General features: G+C 43.9%; 1 protein-coding gene across 1 annotated transcript in view; it reads right to left on the minus strand.

Moving 5' to 3' along the window:
- The window catches only part of Plekhh2 (pleckstrin homology, MyTH4 and FERM domain containing H2), a 108,031-nt gene that overhangs the window by 31,072 nt on the left and 54,449 nt on the right, over positions 1-22,510 (minus strand). Inside the window, 9 exon segments of the mRNA XM_038319033.1 lie at positions 1,259-1,438; positions 5,338-5,418; positions 14,606-14,764; positions 16,541-16,627; positions 17,000-17,110; positions 17,209-17,345; positions 19,942-20,086; positions 20,702-20,796; positions 22,262-22,337. Coding sequence (XP_038174961.1) covers positions 1,259-1,438; positions 5,338-5,418; positions 14,606-14,764; positions 16,541-16,627; positions 17,000-17,110; positions 17,209-17,345; positions 19,942-20,086; positions 20,702-20,796; positions 22,262-22,337 — 1,071 coding nt within the window.

Raw genomic sequence — 22,510 nt, forward strand, 5'->3', positions numbered from 1 at the left:
TCTTAGCTGCTGAGCCCTGGATGTTGAATGTGTAAAGTCAGCTTTACCAGCCACTGCCACTGGAGTTTCTTACATTTGTATTTTTCTTAGAAAGCATTTTCTAGTCAGAGATGAAATAAGAGCTTTTGTTTGTTCGTTTTGGTTTTTCAAGATTGGGTTTCTCTGTAGCTTTGGAATCTGTCCTGGAACTAGCTCTTGTAGACCGGGCTGGCCTTGAACTCACAGAGATCCACCTGCTTCTGTCTCCTGAGTGCTGGGATTAAAGGTGTGCACCACTATAGCCCAGCTAAGATCTTTTTTTTTCTTTTTCTTTCTTTCTTTTTTTTTTTTTTTGGTTTTTCGAGACAGGGTTTCTCTGCAGCTTTTTTAGAGCCTGTCCTGGACCTAGCTCTTGTAGACCAGGCTGGCCTCGAACTCACAGAGATCCGCCTGCCTCTGCCTCCCGAGTGCTGGGATTAAAGGCGTGCGACACCACCGCCCAGCAGATAAGATCTTTTTTAAACTAAAAACTTCATTAAATTCTTTAAGCTCTTTAAATTCATCTGGAAATTATTCTTTGTCAAATGTGTAAAACGAAAAGTTAATGTTTTCCTTAATAGTTAATTTCATCAAAATACAATAAACATATTATATACTATTATATATAATAAATACAAGAAATAAATACTTTCTTCCCATCAGTTTGTGGTTCTTCCTTTATTGTATATAATTATAAACATATAGCAAATGTAATTAATTATTCACTTTTTGTTGTCTGTAAACCAGAGTTTTTAAGGAAAAAAAAGAACAAAAAGTATTAGAGGCTTTAGATTCATCAAGAATGTACACACTGTGGGGGTCAAACATTTTTTTTTAAAAATTATTTTATGTACATTTGGTATTTTGCCTGCATGTATGTTTTATGAGAGTGTCAGATCTTGGAGTTACAGACAGTTGTTAGTTGCCATGTGTGGTGCTGGGAGTTGAACCCAGGTCCTCTGGAAGAACAGTCAGTGTTCTTAACAACTAAGCCATCTCTCCAGCCCTGAGTGTCACAATTTTTAAACATAAAGTCTTTTTCTCTCCCACGGTCACCATTAATTTCAATGCTGGCACAGCTTCTGTCAACAGATTGAAGATTGGCATGAGGGTCACTTCCAGAGAATCTCATACAACAGAAATTAAAGCCCCCCCCCCAGCAAATATGTTCTAATTTCCACAAAATTGGCTTGAAATCATTAATACCCCAAGCAGGAAGTCTGAATTACGGCGGACCAACCTTCTCGTGCTTGGAGCCGATCAGCAGGTATGTCGGGCCTTGGTCTTTGGGGTGGATCACGATGGTGTAGTGGGTGGAGAGCAGACAGCGTCCACTGGCTTCATAGTCTTCATCTGAGTCACAGGACCTGTCCACCTCCTCCACCTTGGCCTCCCAGAGCTTGATCTGACCTAGAGGAAACTGAAGCAAAGGTTAGCAATGGTAAGGAAGCTATAATGGTCCTCTGCGTTCTTCCTTTTAAAAGGCACGCTTAAAAAAAAATATGAATGCCTCACCCCAACTGTGACATGCAACAAGCAGATGAAGAGTGGGCATTTAACACTTGAGGAGAAAACGGGCAAGGATGAGCCCGTCAGTTTATTCCGCAGGACTCAAATGACTCATTCCTGATCTAGCAATCCTTCAGCCAAAATACCCCGTGGATTCAGTGTTCCTCACTGAACTGACGAGAGGTTTGGTTAAGCTAGCGGATCAAAAGGTAAAGTGTAGACACAGGCTCCACGTTGTTCACAGGAAAATTAACTAGGCAGTTGACAGGAAGGTCACCTCAGACCCCACAAATGTCTAATGTTCTCAGACTACTTATCAAAGTGTGGAACGCATCCTCGAGAAAAACAGTGGTTCTTCCATTGCAATATAAGGGTAAGAAAACCGTCCCACAGCTAGCTTCGTTAAAGTTTAGCTATTCTTTTACTGACTAACACAAACATGTCTTCCACGCTGGTTATTTAGCATGTTTTAAAACTTTTATGTTAAGAACATCACAGAGCACTCTTCAGACTTATAGCTTCTAAAACGTCTGACCAGGTTTGCAATAGCAAGCATTTTCCTTTTTGGTGGGGAAGAGTGTTGAGGCAATGCCTCACTACACATCCAGGCACTGCAGCTATCCCCCTGCATCAACTCCCTGGGTCCCGAGACTACAGGCATTCATCCCATGCCGCCTGGCTGCAATTCTCTGAAAAAGCCCGTTCTAAAAACAGACATGAGCTATCATCCATTTTTATGATGCATTCCAGGGCTCCATGCTTGGACTCTTTATCCTGACCACCTACACACACGGTGGGTGATCTCATCCACGCTCATGGCTTTAGTCCCGGCAGATGTTAGCTACTCCCGAATGCCTAACTCCAGACTCATGATCTGGGCTCGGATGTCGAACAGAGTCTCAAACTCCCTTCAACACGTCCACCTCAACCACCTGCTCCTCCCAGCCTGCCCCACCGCGCTCGGTGACTTCATCTTTCCAAAAGTGGGGGCCAAAACCATTGACAGTATCACTGACGCCTTTCTTTCCTTGACATAAATTCTGTCAACAGGTCTTTGGAAAGGGTATGAGCTCCCCTGAGCGTGCCACAGCTGCCACTGACCACAGCTCTCCCTGCACCGGATTAGGCTAACCGGCTCCTAATTAGAATCTTCCTCACTCCCTTCAGTCTGTTCCTACATAGACGCCTCGTGTCCTGAGAGACGAGAAAAACTGTGCTGGCTCTGTTCAAAACTCCTCCAGTGTGTCTCGTCTCACTCAGTAAAAGCTGGAGGCGGCAGGACACGGCGTGCCAAAAGACACCTCTTTGTCCTAAAAGTTTATTTTGAACTATAGCTATTTTCAAAGTGAAACAAAAACGCAGGTGCAAGGGGGACACTCTGACTCCCCCCTTTTTTCCTTCAGGGCAGGAGATTAAAGCCCCATATGGAAGATGCTCTTGGTAACAAGCTTGAAAACAATCTAGCATCAAGACGGGAAGCTTATACAGAAACTCTTGTTCAGCCCCGCCTATCCTGGTGGGCACTTCTCCACCCAGTCAGCTACAACAACCTGTCCCTGGGCCTTTCCCCGTTTTCCCAAGTTACTGCTCTTTGTCCAGCTTCATAGGGTCTTCATTTCCTGACAAAGCCTTGTGTGCCCTACACAACTTACATCCAATACATTCGTATACTTTTCTCCTATAATGTGTCCTGTGTCAGTTTAATTCTGAGGCCTACTGAAAACCCCACCAACAGAGAGGTAAAATTTTGTCTCCCTTAGAAAGCCAGCTTTTCACTTTGACCTTCTAGGACGCATGTTGTTCAGTTCCTGTCACAGCCCTCACCTCGCCTCTCACTAATCTCTTCCAAAGAGGTTCTAGTCTAGCTGCATGGACTGCCCCCTTTTCTAAACACAGCAGGCATGCTCCTGCCTCGGGGCCTTTGCAGTGGGTGCCCCTTCTGCCCGGGACATTGTTACAGACAGTCACATGGCCGCACTTACACCTCCTCTAGAAGTCAATGAAAAGCAACATCTTCCTGGGATAGTGCGCAGAAAGCAAAATAACATCCACTTGGTGGCTGGGTAACAGTAAAGATGATTTAATTAAACATGTTATCGTTCACATGGAATGTAGTTTTGACACTTTTTAGAAATTATTTCTATTTCCTATGTATGTGTGTGTGTCTCTGTGTGTGTACCATGTGTCCGTGGGTGCCAGCAGAGGCCAGAGGGGGGTGTCAGGCTCCCTGGAACCGGAACTACAGGTGATGAGTGTCTCAATGTGGAAGCTGGGAACCAAACCCAGGTCCTCTGGAAGAGCATCCAGTGCTGCTGACTGCTGTGTTAGCTCCCCAGCCCCACAGTATGAGTTTTTACTCAATAAATGGGTAATAAATTCACAGAGAGCAGCTATTACTCTGAGAACTAAACAGAGTTTATTTCTAAAGAAAAATGTAAGCTCATCTACACTTTTGGGAAGAAAAGAAAGGTAGGAAAAGAGTAAAATAATAGGGCAAAGGGTCACATTGATAATAAAAAGCAGGTTTTTAAAAATGTGAAGAAAATGAATTCTACTATAAAACAGAACAGTACTCTGCTAATTCGGAGCTCCAGGCACAGCAGGCCCATGACATTCTAGTCTCCGACACCTCAACATTTAAATCAGTTATTAGTGCGTCATGGGATTCACGGTATGTTCTGGCTTGGATATGAAGTGCTGTCCCCGAGGACCCATGTGTTGGAGCTTGGTCCCCAGCTGCTGTGACATCTCTAGAGCTTCTGTAAACTTGAGAGAGTGGGACATATCCAGAAGGAGAAGGCCAATAGGGACATGTATATCCCTGACCTCTCTAGCCCCTCAACTTCTCTGAAGATAAACTCTCTTACTGAACCTTCTGACAGGTTCCCCCAATGTGTGTCATGTGTGTCCCCAATTCCATATCAAAACTTTAATTTTCTTTTCTTTTTGTTTTTTTTTTTTTGAGACAGGGTTTCCCTGTGACAGCCCTAGTTGTCCTGGAAATCTCTTTCTAGACCAGGCTGGGCTCGAACTCAGAGATCTGCCGGCCTCTGCCTACTGAATGTTAGGATTCAAGGTGTGCGCCACCAGGCCCAGCTAATGTATATTTTCCTGACGAACCCCATCCCATGAGCAATGCAGAGAACAATGGCCCATATGTTAAATACAGCTGGTAGACCTGAAAGTACAGCCTGTGATAAGAAAGCAGGGATATAACTGACCCAGATGGTCACTGGACCGAGTCTAGTATCATTAACAAACTAACCAGCTGCAGGCTGCTGATGCATGGAGCTAACACCATCATTTATATGTGGCCCATACAGCGTGGCTAACTCTATGTAGTCACAGTGATATTAAGGTAGTACTACAGAGCGCCTACAGTGACTGGTGGCCATTTCCCTTTTGACAGACGGCCCATCTTTCCACCTTCAAAGTGAAGATTCCTCATGTTCCTGGAGGTAATAGTGTAGAAGCGAGAAGACAGAACACAGAGGGACAAATGGATGAAGGGTATCCGAACATCCGAGGACCCGACAGCCCGGATTCCTTTTCTTCCCCTGGCTGTCCTTCTTGGCTGTTCCTAGCTTCATCTAATCTGTCAGAACACTGAGAAGGGTGGTGGGTAAAAAAATCACTGAGTGAAAATTTACAATCAAGGCCCAAGTAAGTTATTACCCCAGTTATAAAGATAACGGCAACTTACAAGAATTGTAGTTTTTGCCTAGCAACAGAAAAGTCAAAAAGAAATGCTTTTTAAGCCACCACGAGCAACGTTCTTTCTCTCATTGGGATATTAAGACACATACATACCTTATCCTCTTGACTGCGAAAATAATACAAGATCTTCCCAACAAGCGTACACCAGACTCTTTTAGAGTAGCCGTGCTTTACCTAAAATTAAATTTCAGTGGATTAAAGTGCAGTCTGGAAGACTGGAAAATTGCAGTACAGTTTACACATTCTCTGTGACGCACTACGGGTGTGCAGTTTGCTCAAGGAGGAAGGGATATTCTGAGCGGACTGCTCTAATGCTGCCAATACTTGCCTCTGACAGTGGCTGACAGCAATCACACAGCCCAGCCCACCACACAACACTTGCTGAGAGTTTGCCGTGTGTCACGGACGATGCTTCCGACTGTTCTCAACCAGTGGGTCAAGACCCCTTTGGGGTTTCAAATGACCTTTTCATAGCGGTCGCCTAAGACCATTGGAAAACACAGATATTTACATTACGATTCATAACAGTAGCAAAGCTACAGTTTCAAAGTCACAACAGAAATAATTTTATGGTTGGAGGTCACTGTGACATGAAGGTCACAGCACTAGGAAGGTTGAAAACATTCTTGTTCTAGGACTAGGATCAGAAACCAATTTCACAATTAGGTTTATTTCTTAGTTTCCTTACTTCAAAGATTTCCAATAACCCAGTGCCTCTCTGGGTTGGCATTTTAATGATCAAACAAAGAAATTATCAAAACCTGAAGAATCCTAGTGATTTTGTGAATAAAAAACCAAAACTGTGTTGCCTTCTCTAGGAGGACGCAGGCGAATGACGCAATGCTGTCAAAGGCTGCCACTATGCTCAGGCTAAGACGGGTTCCACTCAGGTCCACAGTAAGTGGCAGAGACAGAAGCTGCCTCTAGCCCTTGACTGTGTAGAGCCAGAGGTTAAATGGGAGAGACAGATGTGAACACGACACATCCTCCTTCTGCAAGAGCCCACAGTCTTTGCTGAGGACACTGTCATCTGTTGAGGTGAGTCTCATGAAGGGGTCAGACTCGGTGGCTTTTATAGCTAGTGCTGGACTGTGAGTTCCAGCCTGCACTAGTCCTGCCTGGGTACAGTCACTGAGGGATCTACACCAGACACACACCACTGCTCCTCCATTCTGCCAGAACATGAAGAAACCCATCTCCACCAGGGGCAAGCCTAAGATAGAGCCCTATTACCCCACACTAGAATATTTTGTGCTTGTTTGAACCTACCCTGCTGTTCCACTTCCCTGGCATTAGGGAATGCGCGCGCGCTCCTCTCTCCTCTCTCCTCTCTCTCTCTCTCTCTCTCTCTCTCTCTCTCTATCTCACACACACACACACACACACACACACACACGCTCTCGCTCCTCTCTCCTCTCTCTCTCTCTCTCTCTCTCTCACACACACACACACACACACACACGCTCTCGCTCCTCTCTCCCCCCCCTCTCTCTCTCTCTCTCTCTCTCTCTCTCTCTCTCTCTCTCTCTCTCACACACACACACACACACGCGCACACACACACACACACACACACACACACACAACCTTCTGTCCTCAGGCAGTGACTTACCCTGCCACAACACCGGATTACTGTACCCCTCCCTGGGTTATCATGTGACCAAACGAGACAATACATAAATAAAACATAAATACTTCCTTCCTCCTATATAAACTGCCAAACACATGGACTCTGTGAAACCCACAAAACCAGCGAGCCCTTTTTGGCTTTTGAAGCGATGGTTTAAACAAATAGCTCTGCCACTCATGTTTTGATGGATTTAGAAAGCTCCCTTTGAAACAAAGACAACAACAAAAAGTTTTATTTGGCAAGGGCATGCCTCAGTTAAATTAAATTTGGAAAGCTATATTTCCAGAGGAATATCCTGGGTTTTTCAGCAGTGCTCTGCAGGACTGTTTCCGCTCTCTCTAAACAGCTCTGAAAGAAGTCATGTATTTTGGAAATAATTTATTTTTATAATAGAACAATGGCTGCGTCTAAACTAAAAGTAAGTGGGGAGCCTCACCAAGTCCTGAAAAAGCTGCGCTTTAAAATGTAAACACAGCAGCTTTATACACACACCTTACATTAGATTTCTTCAAACTCTGGTTCTGAAAACATTTTAACGAAACATATCATACCAGACAAAAATACTAGACAAAGGCAGGACATGGTGACGCACACCTTTAATCCCAGCAGTCAGGAGGCAGAGTCAGGCGGATCTCTGTGAGTTGGAGTCCAGCCTGGTCTACAAAGATAGTTCCAGGACAGGCTCCAAAGCTATAGAGAAACCCTGTCTCAAAACCAAAAAACAAAAAATACTAAATAAATCCTTTTGGAGATGTAAAAACGACCTCAAAGGCTTGGCAAACCAAATCACTTAAAAACTCACTTTTTGCCTTTGCCTTGGTAACAGAAGCCTTCCATACCAGTGGTGTTAAAAGTTGGAGAGCAAATAATAGACTTTCCTCTAAGCCTATGCCAGCACACAGTTCTCAGTCTCCTCTCTTCCCTGTCATCTCATGCCTATAGTGTCACCAGCCTCGCTGACTCTGGTGACAGTACTTAGCATTTTACGTGCTTTTGATGTGTCAGGTACTGTCCGAATGCGCTTTACCTGTTGAAATGGAGCATATTTCATGTTTTCAACACCCTCGGGGGTTGTCACTATGGTTATCTCCCCTTTCACAGGTAAGGACACTGAGGCACTGGGCCTGTGAGTAACTTATTCCTGGTCACCGGCCCTCGCCCTCCTGCCTCTGAAGCATCTCTTCAGCTGTGCTCGTCCATTTCCAATGAACTGCTGAGTCTCACGCTTCCCAGCCCTGTCCTCACACCCTAACTCTTCTGTCGCACACTGGAAAGCACCCACCCTGTCACCTACATTCTGTACTCCCCGGCCCTCTCACACTGCTGTTCCTGGACCTGCTTCCTGGTTTGATTTCCCTGATCCAAGCATCTCCTAGTTTCTCCCTCCCTGCCTGGCTTTTCTCCCTTCTCTGCCAACCTGGGATCCCGTGTTTGATCATAAAACAATTCTTGCTCCAGGGTCCATGAGCAAATCACATTCCTATGCTCCTAACAAATCCATTCAACGTGACTTCACCTCCACTTGCCTTGAACAGCCCCGTGGAGGGTGTGAGAAAGGAGAACGCTATCGTAGATGGGTATTCTGAGATGGTCTTAGCCATGGTTAACAACTCTTGAGAGTGGATGGTGAATCTGTAAAGGGGTATTATAACCTTTACTTTGGGATATTCAAAATGTTATAATAAAATATACCCTTCAAACCATCACATTGGTACACGTGAAGAAAAACAAGTATGATGTTAATTGTAGAATCCAGGAGGTAGAAATATGGGTGTTTACTGTAGGAATTCTTCCAAATACATTTCACATTTGAAATTTTATATAAGATGATGTCAGAAAAAGTCACTATGCTCCTGTCCCCACACTGTAAAGTCTCTGCTTCTAATATGGGCATTGAAGACACCAGAGAAAAAGAACTAACACGAACTCTAAACAGCACAGCTCTGTGAGCCTCGGCAACACGGATAAACACTAATGTCTCTAGCTACACACGTCCTCAGTGACTACACCCAGTCCTTCCCACCCTCAGCAACACGGATAACACCCAATGTCTCTGGCTACACACGTCCTCAGTGACTACACCCAGTCCCACTCTCAGGAGCACCTTTGTCTTGGGGAGACCAAGGAAACCAAGGACAGTAAGCGACCTCACTCCATGCCCCTCTAATGCAGACACCTGTCCACACCGTCCTTCACTTCCTTCCCGCCCACTCACGTCAGGGTCTTTTAATCTCCCAGGTCTCATAGCTTCTTCCCTCAGCTATAAACATAGGGCACATGCCTTTCCCATCCTCTTGTGACTCCATTCAGCCCAGCTGGATTCTTTCTGATGTCCTGGCGAGTACAGACAGCCTGTAAACTCCCACCCTACTCATGACTCCCACTTCCCCTCCACCCCACTGTGCTCTCTGAGCGTGACCCAAAGACCCCACCCTCCTGCTCAAGGGTTCCACTCCCAGGCTCCATGACAGTACCCTCAGGAGTTTTCATCCATGCCCCCACATCCCCTACATTTTGGGATGGTCCACTCCCTTGATCTAAAAGTCTACATTAATTTTTTCTTTATGTCTTCTCTCATTTTTATTGCTCTAACAGTTACTTAAATAATGCCAAGTCCCCAAGCCCTCCTTTCCCATCATGCTCTCTCCTCTAATGTAGGTTCTTCTGCTGCCCCCTAGGCTCCCAGTTATTACCGTGTGTGTGAGAGTATATGGTGGGTGGGTGTGGGTGTACAGTCATGAGGTCCGTGCGGAGGTGAGAGGTCAACTTTGTGAGGTAACTCCCACCTTTCCTCGGGTTCCAGGGATTGAATTCAGGTTGCCAGGCTTGTGTGTCAAGCACCTTCACTTGAGGAGCCATCTTGCTAGTCCACAATGTTTCTTAGGTAAGATATCTTTACGAACTGGAAACAATGGTGTGGTCCCTTTAATACAGTTCCTCATGCTGTGGTGATCCTGAACCATAGAACTATATTGTGTTGCTACATAACTGTAATTTTGCTACTGCTGGGAGTCATAATGTAAGTATCGTTGTTTTCTGATGGTCTTAGGTGACCCTCTGAAAGGGCTATTCGACACCCCGTCCTGTGACAATAGGTGAGGGGTGACCCACAGCTATAGTGCACACCTGCTGCCCTCCATGAGCATCATGGACCAACCTCTCCGAAACTTTAGACAAGTCCTAATCAAACGCTTTCTGTTATAAGTTGCCTTTATCATGTTGTCTTATCATAGCGATAGAATCATAGCTAATATACCCTCTGACTTCCACATGTTTGCGGTAACATGTATGTGCCTAAATTCACATACATGCAATAAATAAACAAAATGCCAGTTGTGGAAAGGAAAGTGGTATATGTGCGTGTGCGATATGAGCAGAAGCTGACATTACCATCCCGATAAAATGAGCAGCAAGCAACCAAACAGAAACTTAGCCCGGAAGAAAAGCAACTGTTAGCCAAGACCTTCTTTTTATTAAACTCAAGAGTTTACTATACGATTTCTCTGAAACAAAGGGGAAAACTCATGGTTATGAATTAGAGAGTGAATGGATTTAGCCTAGCGTTGCATTCATTTTTAAAAGAATATTTTCCACAATGCAAGGAAGCTCCTGATAATTAAGTAAATGTTTGAATGGTAATGAAATATTTTACCAGAAAAGAAATAAACAAGACTGAGATGATTCATTCAGTAAAGTGCTGTCACCGCAAGCGTGAGGACCCAAGGTCAATCCCACAGTACCCATGAGAAAGACCAGGAGAGGCATATTTGCCCGAATCCTGACGCTGGGGTTGCAGACACAGGAAGAGCCCTAAAGCTTGCTGGTCAGTCAGTCCAGAAGTCTGTCAGCTCCGGGCTCAGTGATAGAACAGAACTCAACAAACAAATAAACAAATGAATAAATAAATGAGGTGGACAGCAATTGAGGAAGACTCCTGACAAACTTCTAGTTTATACACGCGCATGCACACATGCATGCACACAAACACACATACACACGCCAACACATCACATATCTCTGATGAATACGCTTGTGAATTCTTTCTTACTTCTGGTGCCCAGTGTTACCTCAGTCGATCAGATTTTGTAACTATTACTGAATACCACCTGCCCACATTCCCATTAGATATCAATGACAGTGTAGTAAAATTTCACCTCTTAAATGGAATGCAAGCATATCATCATGGATTTGTAGATATTTTACTGTGTCACCTCAAAAGTGACCAACAGGATGTTTTAAACATCTTTAACAGTAAGTGGCCCTGTCCTTTACAGGTCGCTGTTGAGGCGACCGGAGTCGTGAGTCACACCAAGCCAGTGACGTCACTCTACATGCTGATGTCACTCTACGCGCTGACGTCACTCTATGTACACTGTTGCCAGACCATTTGATTGTAATAAACATAGTAGACACGCTGACTGTACTAGTGTTCTGTTAGTGTCTGTATATTGGAGCTGATATGTAGAACAAAACTATTTTTAATTTCATGGGAATGGACAGTCCTAAAAGCTCAGCTAATTTGAAGCAATCTTACAGAAAAGGAGAGAAATGGTGCTGTTTTCAGTAAATGCTTGTTAATTAATAATTAGTATCCAGTCTGAAATAGTTAACAAAATCCCTAAACATAATAAAACTACATGGAACTAACCAATCTACCTTGGCATCCTCTTCAGACATTTGCTTCTAGGTACAAAGGGGTAATAGCGCAGTGCTCCCCTGTGCAGTGCTCCACTGTGCAGTGCTCCACTGTGGAGCGCTCCATTGTGCTTCTCACCTGACGGCACATCACACATCCTGAAGCATCAGAGCTCTTGTGACATTTAAAAGGATTACCACACACAGGGTTTTACTTAAGCTACTCCCAACCCCACATCTAAGCTGATTGAATTTTTTTGGGATTATAAACCCTGCTATAATCATGTATAACCATGCGGTAATACACATCTACATCATAGGCATGTGTGGGGCACACATCTTTAATCCCAGCAGCTGGGCAGCAGAGGCAGGCAGACCTCTGTGTTTGACCACACAGAGAAACCCTGTCTTGAAATGCACACCCTCTGACAAATGTTCTGTATTTCAATAGAGTCACAGTAAATGTATCCCAAAGTCACTCTACTTCTGACTTGTGCATTCCAGACTATGACAACTCTCTGTCACCCTAGTCTTCACATTCAAACAGAGAGGACAGAACATGTGGTAAACATCCCGACAATAAAATCTGCAAACTCAGATCACTTTCAAAGGATACATTCTTTGAACAAAGAGGATTGAATCAAATGGAATTTTTTTTAAAAGATGCTTTATACTCATTTAAAAATTACATTTACTTATCTGGATGCATGGGTGGAGGTCATAGGACAATTTGTGCAAGACAATTCTTTCTCCCACCATGTGGATATCAGAGACTGAATTCAATCTATTAGGCTTGGTGACAAGTGCCTTTACCTGCTGAGCCATCATCACACCAGCCCCCGAATGGTGTCTTTTAAAAATAGTTGATATTTGGGCTAAGGAAGCATGCTCAGTCAGTAAAGTGGACCTGAGTTCAAATCCCAGCACCCAAAGAAAAAGTGAGGAACGGTGGTGTGCTTTTAATCCCAGTGCTGCAGAAGAGGACCCTCAGGGCTCTGGCCAGACAGCCCAGTAAATCTCTGAGAGGACCCTGTCTTAAAGAAGAAGTTGAGGACTGGTGACATGGCTTGGTGGGTAAAGACACTTGTCACCAAGCCTAGTGCTCTGTATTTAATCCCAGAGCCCACATGGTGGAAGGACAGAACTGTCACCCACAAGCAAGTACTTAGTGATATAGAAATATGTGACAATGCTTTGGCCCCCCACACAGCTGCGGTGACATCTTCCCCCTGACACACACTCGCAGGTGCACATGACAATGCATTGGCCCCCCACACAGCTGCGGTGACATCTTCCCCCTGACACACACTCGCAGGTGCACATGACAATGCATTGGCCCCCCACACAGCCGCGGTGACATCTTCCCCCTGACACACACTCGCAGGTGCACATGACAATGCATTGACCCCACACAGCTGCGGTGACATCTTCCCCCTGACACACACTCGCAGGTGCACATGACAATGCATTGACCCCACACAGCTGCGGTGACATCTTCCCCCTGACACACACTCGCAGGTGCACATGACAATGCATTGACCCCACACAGCTGTGGTGACATCTTCCCCCTGACACACACTCGCAGGTGCACATAATATGAATACAAAATTTTTTTTAAATGAAGGAAAAAACAAGATGGATGGCTCCTGAGAAACACTGAGGTTGACCTCTGACTTCCACATACATGCACACACATATACACGCACATGCACACATACACATTTGTATACACTCACAAAGAAAGTTGATATTCATCCATCTGTTCCTCCAAAATGAGTGAGCTAACATTTGAACAAGGACACTGGCAAACTGTGTTCCAGAGTGACACTCTTGCAAACTGAAGTACATTTCAATACTGGATTTCAATTTTCTTTAAAATCTTACTTTTAAGCAGATTTTTAAAATGATATTCCTTATATCAATGTGCATTAAAAATTCTTAGAGACAGCAAGCTGATTTCTGCTCTACTTGCTGGTCTTTTCTATCCCTTCTCAGCTCTACCGTATCTACTCCTCTTCCATTGTATCCTTCAGGTTTTGGTATCCACTCTTTAGCTATTGATTAGAAAAGGCTAGTTAAGAGCCAGGCAGTGGTGGCGCACGCCTTTAATCCCAGCATTCGGGAGGCAGAGGCAGGCAGATCTCTGTGAGTTCGAGGCTAACCTAGTCTATAGAGCGAGTTCCAGGACAGGCTCCAAAGCTACAGAGAAACCCTGTCTTGAAAAACAAACAAAAAGAAAAGGCTTGTTTAATATTTTTATGCAATTATCTATTTAACGTGTGTGTGTGTGTGTGTGTGTGTGTGTGTGTGTGTGTATGGGCATGCGCTGCAGCACATGTATGAAGGTCAGAGGAACTGGTGGGAGCTTTAGGGATCAAACTCAGGTCTTCAGCCTTGGCAGCAAACATCTGTTCAGCCATGACAGAGGAGGGTCATCTGTATATCTGTTGTTTCATTGGTTAATTAATAAAGAAAACTGCTTGGCCTGATAGGTCAGAACATAGGTAAGTGGAGTAGACAGAACAGAATTGTGGGAGAAAGAAAGCAGAGTCAGGCAGACGCTTCAGGCAGTAGCCATAGGCAGTCGCCATGCCTTTCTTCTCTGAGTCGGATGCAGGTTAAGATCTCTCCTGGTAACCCACCACCTCGTGGTGCTACACAGATTACTAAATATGGGTTAGTCAAGATGTGAGAATTAGCCAAGAAGAGGCCGAAACTAATGGGCCAAGCAGTGTTTAAATGAATACAGTTTCCGTGTAATTATTTCGGGTGTAAAGCTAGCCGGGTGGCCCGCTCCATCAACACAGCTACCTTACCAGCCCAAGCTTACTGCATATTAAGGATATTAACTGGGTTTCACACTTTTCAATGGCCTTTTCAAATTTTTTTCATTTCTATTTTTGCACGTGGCAAAATTTATCTTTCTTTCATCTCTGAGATCCCCTTCCCCCATTTTGGGCAGTATACTTAAAAACACCCTTCCAACCCCCAAACAAAATATTAAATGCATATTATCATCTGAACCCTATTATTCATGATGCATGGAGCTTACCAAAGCAGCTTCCTAGGATGCTGTTGTACATACAAGAGACCTACCTTGGTGAGCAATCCCTTGGCTGTTGGTTTGCCCTCGGGCTGTAGGCAAAGAGGATTAGCAGCTTGTACTCGGAGAACGTTCTGTAACACTTTAATCCATTCTTCCAATATATTGGGAGAATCTGCAGTCAGATAATATGTGTGTTTCTCTGTGGTCAGCTAGAATGGGATAAGGAATAACCGGAGAGGCACTAATGATGACTTAGTCCTTGTCCAGTCAAACATCATTACTGACAGGAAAGCAAACACATTACATAGACTCCCTGGTTCCAAGCAAATGTAGAATTCTTTAGCCACTGTGTGAGAATGATGACCACTGAGTTAAAATCATTTGCCCGTGGGCCCGAGACTGTTCACACTATTAAATCTAGGGTCACGGTTTACACCTTTAATCATTTGCCCATGGGCCTGACACTGTTCACACTATTAAATCTAGAGTCACGGTTTTACACCTTTAATCATTTGCCCATGGGCCTGACACTGTTCACACTATTAAATCTAGAGTCATGGTTTTACACCTTTAATCATTTGCCCGTGGGCCTGACACGGTTCACACTATTAAATCTAGAGTCACGGTTTACACCTTTAATCATTTGCCCGTGGGCCTGACACTGTTCACACTATTAAATCTAGAGTCACGGTTTACACCTTTAATCATTTGCCCGTGGGCCTGACACTGTTCACACTATTAAATCTAGAGTCACGGTTTTACACCTTTAATCATTTGCCCATGGGCCTGACACTGTTCACACTATTAAATCTAGAGTCACGGTTTTACACCTTTAATCATTTGCCCGTGGGCCTGACACTGTTCACACTATTAAATCTAGAGTCACGGTTTACACCTTTAATCATTTGCCCGTGGGCCTGACACTGTTCACACTATTAAATCTAGGGTCATGGTTTTACACCTTTAATGGTCACACTTTCCTCTTCTCTTCACAGTGTGCTCAGCTCTTGACTGCTGAACAGAAACTGGAGATGATGGTTAAAAAAAACACGAAGTTATCAGGGCAAGGGGGGACTTCTAGGGACAGCAGAGAGATAAAGAACTAGAAGCAAATGAGAAGAACTTCCACACCAATTCCTGGTGCTACACGTGACCAGTTACTAAGAACTCACAATAGTCCAGTCTTAAATTAACCACGTTGCCAATTTCCCAAATATTTCAGGACTCTGAAATTGATTCTTGGCAGTCATATGTTGAAGCTTTTCCTGATTCATCCATTTTAACCTCAGGCATCTCCAATCTACTGGGAATCAATCCTTACCTTTCTAGCAAATGTCTTCTACCCACCATAGGAACAAGATTTAAAAAAATAATGGTTATTGAAACATTTCAGAAACAAAGTGTCCGAATTTAGATATATCAGGCTATTTCAAGAGCATGTTTTAAATTGAACAGGGCTATGGGTAAGATGGGCATCAGCCACTTCTGATAGCACTTGGCAGCACAGTGCCTCTGGTCACCAATAGAGTTCCCTTTTTGAAGTTCATGGGAGAACTGTCACTGTCCAATTCTATACTAAAATACAAACATTTGTGAATTTAATAGTATATTATGTTAGGAGTGGACCTAGCCAGAGTCTATCTTCCCAGCCAGTATTTAATTAAAAGCTTGCTTCAAATTTGGCTGAAAAATATTATGTTTCAAACATCTCAAAAATTCATTTACTGGATAACCTTCCCCTAAAACAGCTTGACATTTTGAGAGCTGAAATGCCCAGGAGATTAAACATGGAAGAACACAGGAAGAAAAGGTATAGGGTCGTTGTGTGAAATACCCATACTTCGCTCTAAGTGCAGTTTTAACTAAAAAGTCTTTTGAGTATCAAAGTGATTATAAAGTGAATAAAAAGGTATCAAACAATCCAATTTCAATGGAGAACTATTTCTCATGGTACCAAAAGAATGATAAATGGAAAAGATGTGCACCTGGACTGTTTGCTTGTTATCGCCCCTCAAGATACTGCTGGATGCGCTAAGTTCAATGTGGCCCTGGGGTTTCCGAATTACATCGCTCTGCACAAAAGGAGAAAGACAAGCACAGATTAGCTATAACAGCAGCTATAGGAACTGTTTTCTATCATTAATGCACGATTCAAATGGTAACCTTATTTTTACTTTATGTGTATGGCTATTTTACTAGCACAGGTGTCTATGGATCATGTGCCTGTACAAGCCAGAAAGGGCCTTCAGATCCCCAGGGACTGGAGTTACAGATGAGCCCATTGTGTAGGTGCTGGGAATAGAACCAGGATCCTCTGCAAGAGCAGCCAGTGCTGAGACATTCCTCCGGGACCCACAATTAATTTTGTTTACCGAGAAAGAAAATACTGAGAGTCTGTTTCACAGTGAGAGTAATTCAGATCTCAATGGCCACTGCCCACTCACCGGAGACTTGTAGTACAGTAATTCACCGCCCTTCAGGACGAACCACCTCCGCTTCCAAGTCTTGACTTTCCCGCTCATTTTTAGTAGATAGCCAGATTTTTCTAACGGTTCCTAATGAAAAGAAAACATTTGAAAATAATGTTTTGTTTTCCTTTGGGAAGTCAAACTAACAGATTCATTAATGTTTCAAAGTCTGAGTCACTGTTTACATTTTTCCCGTTCTCACTGGAGGACGAGCAGGTTTTAGGGAGTTTCTGCTCAGGCTGTGAGCACTCCAAGTCTGCGCTATAGGCATCGGGTGGAATGGCATAATCGCTCTCCGACGCCACAGAAGAGACAGACACGCCTAGGAGAACAAAGACATAAACCAAGTCAGCATTGCATCCTGGCGTGGGCCAACAGCAGCTGTGAGTTCTAAAGATGGCAGCTAATGCCTACATCGTAAACTGCCCTTCGCAAGATTTATTCCATCCCTCTGGCCGTGGAGAACTTCTAATGCAGAAAATACAGCTAAGGGGTTGGAACTGTCACACTAATTTCCAGGAAAGCCAAAGAACATAAATAATATTCTGGTATGATTGGAATTGTGGGTGTTCTCACATATACAATTTATTATGCAAGTCCACTAATGCATCTTTTAGTAAAGATTTAACGTACATGTACTTATATGGTCATACATAGACAAATAAATGCTGAACCTCAACAGCATTTTTCATGACAGTCCAAGAAACTACTCGTCAGTTTACTGGCTTTAACTATCCTCCATGAAAGATAAACAAGCCTTAAAGACACACGACTATGATGTAAAATTCAACGGAACGTTTCCCCAGTGATTGAGCTGACTTTTTAGAAAGTGTCTTGTGAGTTACAAGCCATACATGGATGATAAATGCAACTGGAGATTTATAAATAGTAAATGACGTCAAGAACGTAAGCCATCGTGCATTTAAAAAAAACCCTGTTCACTGAAGTGGTAGAAATGTCACTCGTGTATGTCTAGCCTTCACTTACCGGCTCAGACAAATAACAATTGTATGACGTAGACACCAGCCATTAGGAACCTCAGCAGTCACCCTGGCTAATGTCCTCACTGTTCAAGGAGTGAAAGCCCAGAGATGGGAGGTGTTGTCCAAAGTCAAATAACTAGGCCAGGGTGATTTTGGAGGGCAAACCTCAGATCCCAAGCCTAGGCCCAATGTGCCAAGCCCTGTCTGAGGTGCTTGGCCTAAGGCATACAACAAAAGACACATTTGAGTCCTCTTGGGACAGAGTCCAGTGAAGAGAAACAGATGCCCGACAGGTAGTTAAGTGCAGCAAAAGTAAATTATGGAGCAGACTGGAGCACAGGGGAAGAGCCAGCGAGCGACCGACGGAGGGCAAGAACTACAACCGGAATAGAGTGGTCGGGGTGGATCTCAGTGCGACGTTTGAGCAGCGTGATGAAGGTGAGGGGTCTGAGTTACACATACATGTGGGAAGTCAAGCATGATAGTGCACATGTGTAAATAAGCCTAGCACTCAGGAGGTGAACACAAGAAGATAGGCAGTATAAGGCCAATTTGGGCTACAGATTAGTTTGGCCTCATGAGATTCTGTCTCAAAACAAAATAGTTGTTAGGGTTATTTTAATCTGTAAACAAGAGGGCCGCAGTGAGGCCAGACTTGAGTAAAGGAAAAGAAAGGAGGAAATGAGATCGAAGATATAAAAGTAGCCCGACAGTTATTATAAAGAAAGCTAGCAGTTGCATTCTCAGGAAAAAAGGGGGGGGGGGGAATCACCTGATTGGCCACAGAGAACCAAGTTAGAGCAAGGAAACTGAAACCAGTGGGAGCCCAAACAGCTTAGTGGCTCCAGATGAATTCCCAGGCTTTGAAGACCGCAGTGGTTCCATACAACACACTTAGAAGATCCACACATCTACAAGGCCACATAGACTTTCCTAAAGCACAGGTGCCACTTAGTGGAATCAATCTCTCTGTAACCTCCGCCTGTGCACACAATTTTCTAGAAGCTGGGTTGGGGAGATGGCTCAACCGATCAAGCGCTTGCATAGAAGCAGGAGAATCTGGGTTCAGATACCCTAAATCCACATCAAACCAGACACAGAGTGAGCACCTGCCATTGCAGTACAAGATGAGCGGGTGAGACAGGAGTCCCTAGAAGCTTGTGGGCCAGCTAGCTGGGTGTCTAAAGCCTGACCAATGGGATTCCTCATCTCAGAGTGGGAAGCAACATTGCGCTGCCCTCGGAGTTTCCCATGTGTGCAGTGAACACATACGCACACATACAAGTTCTAAGAATTTGTTGAAAGTTATAGGTATGCACAAAGTCAAGTCGTAGTGTTTTCCACTTTAATATCAGATTAACCAACACAAATTGTAGGTGTGTTTTCTGACGTTTAATAATATAGTAAATAAGTTTATCCCACAAATTAGGCAGCAAGGTAACTTTAAAAAAACTAATAAAGAAACTTCACTTTGGCCAATGATTTCTTTTTATAATAATATGATATACTACTGGTAGTAATAACAGTAAGATGATGATGCTAATGAAAGACCGGTGGTTTGTGTGAGATCACAGAGAATGAAGCAGAAAATGACCGCTAGAGTATCTATGTCTCAGTCCTAGGCGAATGCTCATTTCGCTACGGGTTAGAGAGTGTATTCTCAGAAATCCTATTAAGATTAGTCCTGAAGCCGGGCGGCGGTGGCTCACGCCTTTAATCCCAGCACTCGGGAGGCAGATGCAGGCGGATCTCTGTGAGTTCGAGACCAGCCTGGTCTACAAGAGCTAGTTCCAGGACAGGCTCCAAAGCTACAGAGAAACCCTGTCTCGAAAAAACCAAAAAAAAAAAAAAAAAAAAAAAAAAAAAAGATTAGTCCTGAATCACTATTCAGAATGTGCCGACGTTGCCTTCTGCGCAGGCGCTTTCGCCCCTCACCTCGTTTCATGGCTCTGGGACTGCTGGGCCCACTCCGGCTGCGTGTATCTGATTCCGACGTCCGGGAGCTGGACCTGGAACTGTCCTCTTCCTCTGAGCCAGAGGAATCATCCAGGAAAGGACTGCTACTTATTTGTGTCGCCTTCTAAAAAAGAGCAGGACAACCCCCCTGTATTCATCTCTAGTCTCCGTCCTCTTTAGACATACAATGTTTTATAGAAAACGGTCACCGGTTTATTTTTAAAGAAAGGAAATAGTATATTTTGACATCATGACAATCTGTCTTCAAAACTTTAGATTCTAATTAGCTAGGAATTTGACAAGTATAAAAGATTCTTGAAACCATAAGACTGTCAATATCTGACGGCCCTTGTTTTAATTAGGTTCTTCTGGCAAAGGGGACCCTGGCAGGAAAACAAACCTTTCTAAATTGGGAGTTTCCATTGCATCATTAATAAAATGCTAACAGTTCAGGCAGGGGTAAGGAGGAACCACATCCCCATCGCCTTCTCCAGGCCTCTTCATTTCTTCTTGTTTATGACATACTAATGCTCTACAAAGGTGGCGGGCTGTGTAAGATGTTAGAAGCAGGGTCTGGAGCTTGAGGGAGTTTCCCTGCACACCCTGAAGACACCGTATGTCTAACAGTGAGAGGTGCATTCATTGCCCTCTACACAACAATGGGTCTTGAGCTTGAGGGAGTCTCCCTGCACGCCCTGAAGACACCCATATGTCTAACAGCGAGAGGTGCATTCATTACCCCCTTCAACGTTGTGTACACCGGGGTCGTCATATTCTTGTATATCAGGGATGTATAAAGGCCTGATGCGGAGTAGGAAACCATGGCCGCAGAATCTGAAATGGAAAACAGCATTAGAGAAAAACCTTCCATCTAGTCCACTGGCCTATTTCCTATGACTACGCATGAAAAAAAATCAGATTAGCAGGTGGTTAGTCACATTGTTTTATGAATTATGACATTTCTAGGTTTACATCTGCACTTTTTGATTTTTAGAGTCTTACTGTGGAGCCTAGGCTAGCATCAAACTAGCAAGAGATCTTCCTACCGCAGCCTCCTGATTGCTGGGGTTAGAGGCACCAGACACAGTTACAGATCTTCTGTTTCTCGTGGGCCATTATTTCCTCGTGTTGGCAGCTCCTCCACTAGACTGTAAGCTCTCTGACAGCAAGAACCATGTTTTTATTTCTTGAGCCTCTCACTCATGCTTAGCTGTGAAGAACTGAACATCAGTGACCTCTGACTGATTCAGTAAGTGGTCCCTTTGAAGATGTTCTTCGAGGTTGGAGCCTTGCCTCTGACTTGGTGCTAAGACACCACCATGCTGAAGCCCTGCCAGGAGACTCCAGTGATCATGGGTAATATAGACTTTCCTGAATGCTAAGAGATGAAGGTAACTAGGACAGAAGGCCAAGGTTACCTCTCTAGATGAGTTAGTAGGTCAGGTGGAGGCAGAGAGAACCACTGGAAGTCCATGAATTCTAGAAACTTCTGTGTGAATTATTTTTTCTTTTTATGTTTTTGAGGGAAAGTCTCATGTAACTCAGGCTAGCCTTGAACCCACTATGTAGCTGAGGCTAGCCTTTAGTTCTAGATCCTCTCCTGCCTCTACCTACCTAGTGTTGGCTATATTTTTTTCTAGTGGGGATAATTGTTTTTATAATAATTTTTGAAGGAAATCGGGAAAAGAGAAAGAAGCCAATAGTTTTATAATTTTTTTGTAATTTCAACAGATAAAATGCCCATGTCTCTCTACTTTGCCTTCTTGGTGTAAAAACATAGTAGAGCACCTTCTCCATCAGGGTTGAATGTACTTGTGCATTTCCCTGAATACGATGAACACCAGTTTGAAGACAAACAGGCAACCATTTCCTGAACATTTACATAATCCAATTATTCCAAAGACATTTAGGAAGGTCTTGCCTAGTGAAACAGCAATACAAAATCATATAGCTTTAAAACCCCTTTTATTACAGTTTTTTAAAGTCACAAACAGTTGGATTCCCCGGCTTAACCATTTTAAGTGTGTAATTTGCTAGGGTGGGGCTTACCCACCGTGTTGTGAAACAGACCTCTGGAAACTTTTCATCTGAAATCTGAAATCCAAGAGCAAGCATCTCCCCTTCCCCAGTTTCCCAGTCCCTGATAATCATCGCCCTGTGTTCTGCTTCTGTGATTCTGATGGCTTCGATGAGCTCATCAACCCAGAGCCTCTCAGTGGCTGCACCCCACATCTGCTCTGAACTAAGGCATGCACACATCCTCGAGGTACACTCGCAACACTGCAAGCAAAGCACTTACTTTTATTAGCATTCTCCACATTGAAGGCCTCAGACATTCGAATGCCTGATTTGGCTACAGCGTATATTCTGCTTTCCTAATATAAAAGAGAGATTGAACCAGGGGCTTACAGCCAAGAAATGATTACACGGAACATAATACTTTTCAACTGTTTTTCAGATTATTATCTGAAGAAGTATAGTGCTAGCACAAAACGCAGCAGTTCCAATAAAACACAGCATTGTGAGTGACTTGCAGAGATTCCCCCAT

This window comes from Arvicola amphibius, chromosome 2 (genome assembly GCF_903992535.2).
Source record: "Arvicola amphibius chromosome 2, mArvAmp1.2, whole genome shotgun sequence".
NCBI lineage: Eukaryota > Metazoa > Chordata > Mammalia > Rodentia > Cricetidae > Arvicola > Arvicola amphibius.